The sequence below is a fragment of the Nicotiana tabacum genome, chromosome 23, assembly GCF_000715075.1.
Source record: "Nicotiana tabacum cultivar K326 chromosome 23, ASM71507v2, whole genome shotgun sequence".
Taxonomy (NCBI): Eukaryota; Viridiplantae; Streptophyta; class Magnoliopsida; order Solanales; family Solanaceae; genus Nicotiana; species Nicotiana tabacum.
The window spans coordinates 27,976,453-27,981,335 of NC_134102.1; the positions used below are offsets into that span (position 1 = coordinate 27,976,453).

Consider the following 4,883-nt stretch of genomic DNA (forward strand, 5'->3'; position numbering starts at 1 on the left):
AGGGGTATCGAGATCAATCCCGACCAAATCAAGGCCATCGACAGGATACCAGAGAGCTTGACAACCAAAAAGCAGGCCCAGAAGCTGACTGGCCGTATCGCCGCCCTTTCAAGGTTCATCTCACGATTCTCCGATAGGTGCCAATAGTTCTTCGGCGTACTCAAAAAGGAAAACGGCCTCCAATGGACCGCTGAGTGCGTCCAAGCCCTGAAGGAATTAAAGGTGTACTTGTCCTCGCCACTGTTTCTCTCAAAACCAGAACTAGGACAGTCCCTCCTCGTCTACCTCGTCGTGTCCGAAGTAATTGTGAGCGCAGTCTTGGTCCAAGAAAATAAAGGTATGCAATTTTCATCTATTACATTAGCAAGTCACTAGTCGACACCGAGACCAGGTACCCCCATCTTGAAAAATTAGCTCTGGACTTAGTCAAAGCTTCACGAAAGCTTAGACGTATTTCTAATGCCATCCCATCTCGGTCGTCACAACTTTCCCCTTAAGAAGCATTTTACACAAACCCGAACTATCGGGCAGATTGGCCAAATGGGCTATCGAACTAAGCAAGCACGATATTACCTATCGACCGCAAATGACGATAAAGTCACAAGTCCTCGCCGACTTCCGTGCGCAAATAATGCCTGAAGTAGAATAGGAAGCTGCCCACGCTTCTTCCCCAACACAAGACCTCTGGGTCCTGTACACCGACGACGCATCTAACGCGTCGGGGTCCGGGCTGGGACTCGTACTCGAAGTTCCAATAGGCGAAGTGATTCTCCAATCTATAAGGTGCCCGAACATGACTAACAACGAGGCCGAGTATAAGGCCGTAATTGCAGGATTAAGATTAACACTCAAATACGGGGCGAATCGGCTAAGGTTGCGCTGCGATTCTCAGCTCGTGGTCAACCAAGTCATAGGGACTTTTCAAATCAAGGAGTAGAGGTTACAAAAATACCAGACCAAAATCTGCAAACTACTACCCGAGTTCGACGAATGTCAGCTCAACCATATTCCCCGGGCACAGAATATCGAGGCGGACGACCTCGCCAAATTAGTTGCAACCACCAAAAACATTACAACCGGAGACCAAAATGTGGTCCACCTTCTCAACTCATCGATAGGCCAAATCGTGGTAAGAACCAAAACCTTACTTGGGAATGGCGCAACCGTATTATTACATATTTGCAGGATGGCATACTCCCTAACGATAAAAAAGATGCCAAGAAGCTGTGAATGCAAGCGGTCAGATACAACATCGTTCACAACGACTTGTACAAAAGGACATATGGCGGCCCTCTGGCGGAATACTTAGGCCCAAATCAGATGCGACGCTTCCTTGAAGAAGTACACGAAGGCCACTGTGGAGCTCACTCCGAGAATCGAGCTTTGGTCAGGTATAGGCCAAAATCAGTCCCTAGGAAATTTAGCGTAATATGGCATTAAGGAAAGAGTCGGTCGAGCTCGCCCAGGATGCAGCAAAGTCATTGGCCGAGGTGCCGACATGAGTCGTAATCGAGACGTCGATAGGAGTCTTAGTCGAAATGTCAACAAGGTCGAGGTTGATATTGGATATTGATGATAAGACTTGTAACGGCTAATTTGTCAAGATAGGATATTAAGAGGAAATATTCTAGTGAATATACCCTTCATTTTGTACTATAAAGGTTTCCTAGTGAAAGACCCCATATATATAGAAATAAGAGATAATGGTAGAGGCATGTAATATTCATTTTGATAAGAACACTTTAGAGAAGAAGATTCTCTCTCTTTTGAAAGAATACCAAGACTACCTTTTGATAAAAATTCTTGTTCATATTATTCCCCACCTTTCCACCTCCAAGGATTGTTCATACAAATCTTGGACCTATCGGTCACTTATCATTGTCAGGAGAAACATTCATTTAACCAATCCATTATTTGGTGAATCATTCTCCTTATTTACTTAAATGTCATTTATTGTCATTTATTGTTAGTTATATCTCCATCAATGTTCATGCTTTAAGAATATTCTGCGCCTGTTGTCATCAACTATTTACGGGATTTGTCCCACCTACTGTATGTTTTAGATATTAGTATCTAGAATTATTATTATTAACTAGATTTAACCCCTTACTATATAAATTAAATAGTTTAACCGAAAATATAAATTAAATAGTTTAACCGAAAATTATACTCCCTCCATTTTAATTTATGTGAACTTATTTCTTTTTTAGTCCGTGCCAAAAAGAATGACTACTTTCCCTATTTGGAAATAATTTATCTTTATGCAATGATTTATAGCCACACAATATATATGTGCTTCATTTTATACCACACGTTCAAAAGACTTCCCACTTTTTTTAAACTCCGTGTCCAATCAAATGAGTTCATATAAATTAAAATAGATGGAGTACTATTTTTTGTCACATAGTAATCTAATATGCAAAGTCATATTTGTGCGAGACATTTCTTAATTTGACTAGTAGACTGGTTGAGATCCCGCTTTTCGAGTAGCTAACCAAAAATTGAGAAAAAATGTTACTTTAAAAAATTTTCGGTTTTGCTTAGATGATATACTCTCCTTTTTAATTTGTTTCAAAATAAATGACATAATTTTAAATTTAAAAATAATTTAATTTTAAATTTTTTATTTTACCCATTTTAACTTTAACGAGAAACTTTTATAACAATATAAAGGTCATGGCCCCGCAAATTTTTTTACCCCTTTTAAGATCACAAATTTTAAAAGTCTTATATTAATTTCTTAAATTCCGTTTCTCGTCAAACTATCCTGTTTAAATTGAAATGGGAAGAGTAATGATTCTATTGAAGTTACCATTACTGATTAATTTAAAAGGTCTATTTGAGAAGAGGTAAAGGATAGTATTACGCTGTACCATACTATCATTAGCACATAATGCAAACAAACAACATGTGAAGATGTTCCTCTTTTTTCTACAAAGTCTAAATCCCCTCTCTTCCTTTTTTTTCACATATTCATCTAACCATGAAAACAAAAACTTACACAAAAAAGCTATGAACCTTTTTATGGGAATAAACAGAGCTTCAACTTCCAAGCAAGTATTCTTAATCTGTGATTAATCACACCCACGTGGAGCAAACCCTAACCTCGAACCCGCAAGATCAAACACGACCCGGAAACCCTGCTGCTGAATATTACCAATTATAGACAACCTGCTTGCCGTACCCGCAAATCCAAAGCAGAATCTCCCTTCACTACTCACCGGAATCAAGTAATTCGATGCTGGCAATGCCACGTCAGCATCCTTAAAATGTAACACCAACGTTGGAACCTTCACTTCGGTTTTACCCGACAAATCATAACACGTGTCGAACAATGAGTAATTCGGCGCTCTCTTCAGATTTTTAGTACCTAAGCTGAAAGCATCCCTCAGCGCCACGTAAGCGGGTCGGGTCAGCCGGGTCACTGACGTACCCGAATCAACAATGACCCCACCGTCACCGTTAGCACCGAGCTTGAACAACTCCGATGTAATCAAAGGAACCCTAGTACCTCCGACGCTGATTCCGGTGAGCTCCACGTAGTAAAATGTGTTTAGTTTTTGGTTGGTTAAAAGAGGCGTAAAAATGGTATTTCGAGTAACTGCTGATTCGCCGAAAATGAGATAAGACGGTTTAGGAGAACCGGTCCGGTCGACTAAGCAGTATGAGAATTTATTACCGAACCGGCTACCGGCTTGACCCGGAAATGAAAGTTTCCCTTTCCCTAAACCCAACAAACCAGCAGCTCCGATGAACAAACCTTCGTTATCATGGCCGCAACCAAATGCTATATCGCTGACACGTGTCTTTCTGAACGTTAAAGTTTCAGTTGAGAATTCGCCGACGGTGAATGAACCGTCGCCGTAGGAGACTTGGTAAAGGCATTTGTTTTTGTTGTTACAGCCGGGCGAGTCAAGCCGGCGACACAAAGGAGAATCACAGGAGAGCCCAGTAAATGAGGATGATTTACTCGGGTCGAATACCGGGTCGGACTGATTATAACATTGTCTGCATGGCAAGCATTGGATCCAAACAACGTCGCTACCAGTGTCTAAAACCAGGTAAGCATACTTAGGTGGAGTACCAATGCCTATGCGTGTAAAGTACTCGCCGCTACCCTGAGCAAGACCAGAGATGACGGAGCTGCTGAAGTCTTTAACGGTGGCATTAGCGTTAGCAGCCGCTTCAGCGAGTTTAGAGAGGAGTTCGGCTCTAACGGCGTCACGTTGAAGACGGAGTTTGAATAATGCATGTGGTGTGGTGTTGAATAAGGATGTATAAGGAGTGATTAAGTCTACGTGGTGTAATTGTACAGCAAGGGTATTTTGGGAATTTAGGGGTTGAAAGTCGTAGGAATCTTGAGTGGCCCATGAGAGGGATTGAGGTTCAGGGAGAGAGCGTAGGGTAAGTGTTTGATATTGAAGAGAAACAGATGATACAGAAATGGAAAGGGTGAACAAAGTGAAGAGAAATGGAATTGAAATGAGTTTCCCTTCCATTGTAGAGAGGGATGAAATGAAAAAGTGGGTAGAGAAAAGAGAGAGTGAGAGTAAGTGAGGTGAACATTGGGAGTATAAATAGGTGATAGAGTCGTTGTTTGTTTGTGTGTGAACTTTTGACCTTAAAAGAAAGGGTGCTGGAAATATTGAACGACTGATGGCACTATGTTCCATGCAGGAAAGGACCACATCGATCCCCTACAACAGCCACCTACTCACCCTTTTCACTTTTTGTTCTATATATATGGAATTTGGTGTATACAGAAAAGGATTTTATAGTTATATATATACAAAAATTTTATAAAGGATAGTTCAAGATTTAATATATAGTTATAAAAAATAATTTTGATCTATATATATAATATTTTAACTTAGTTCGCAATA

At 40.6% G+C, this 4,883-nt stretch overlaps 1 protein-coding gene across 1 annotated transcript; it reads right to left on the reverse strand.

Annotated features, from left to right (window-relative positions):
* Positions 1-2,844: 2,844 nt before the first annotated feature.
* Positions 2,845-4,603, reverse strand: LOC107791575 (aspartyl protease family protein 2-like). Its single transcript, XM_016613663.2, has one exon. The coding sequence runs from the start codon at positions 4,497-4,499 to the stop codon at positions 3,075-3,077; it is 1,425 nt and encodes a 474-aa protein (XP_016469149.1). The 5' UTR covers positions 4,500-4,603; the 3' UTR covers positions 2,845-3,074.
* Between the last annotated feature and the right edge of the window lie 280 nt (positions 4,604-4,883).

What these genes read in the sequence shown, in the direction of transcription:
- LOC107791575 (XM_016613663.2), bottom strand. Translation starts at nt 4,499, where the DNA reads ATGGAAGGGAAACTCATTTCAATTCCATTTCTCTTCACTTTGTTCACC.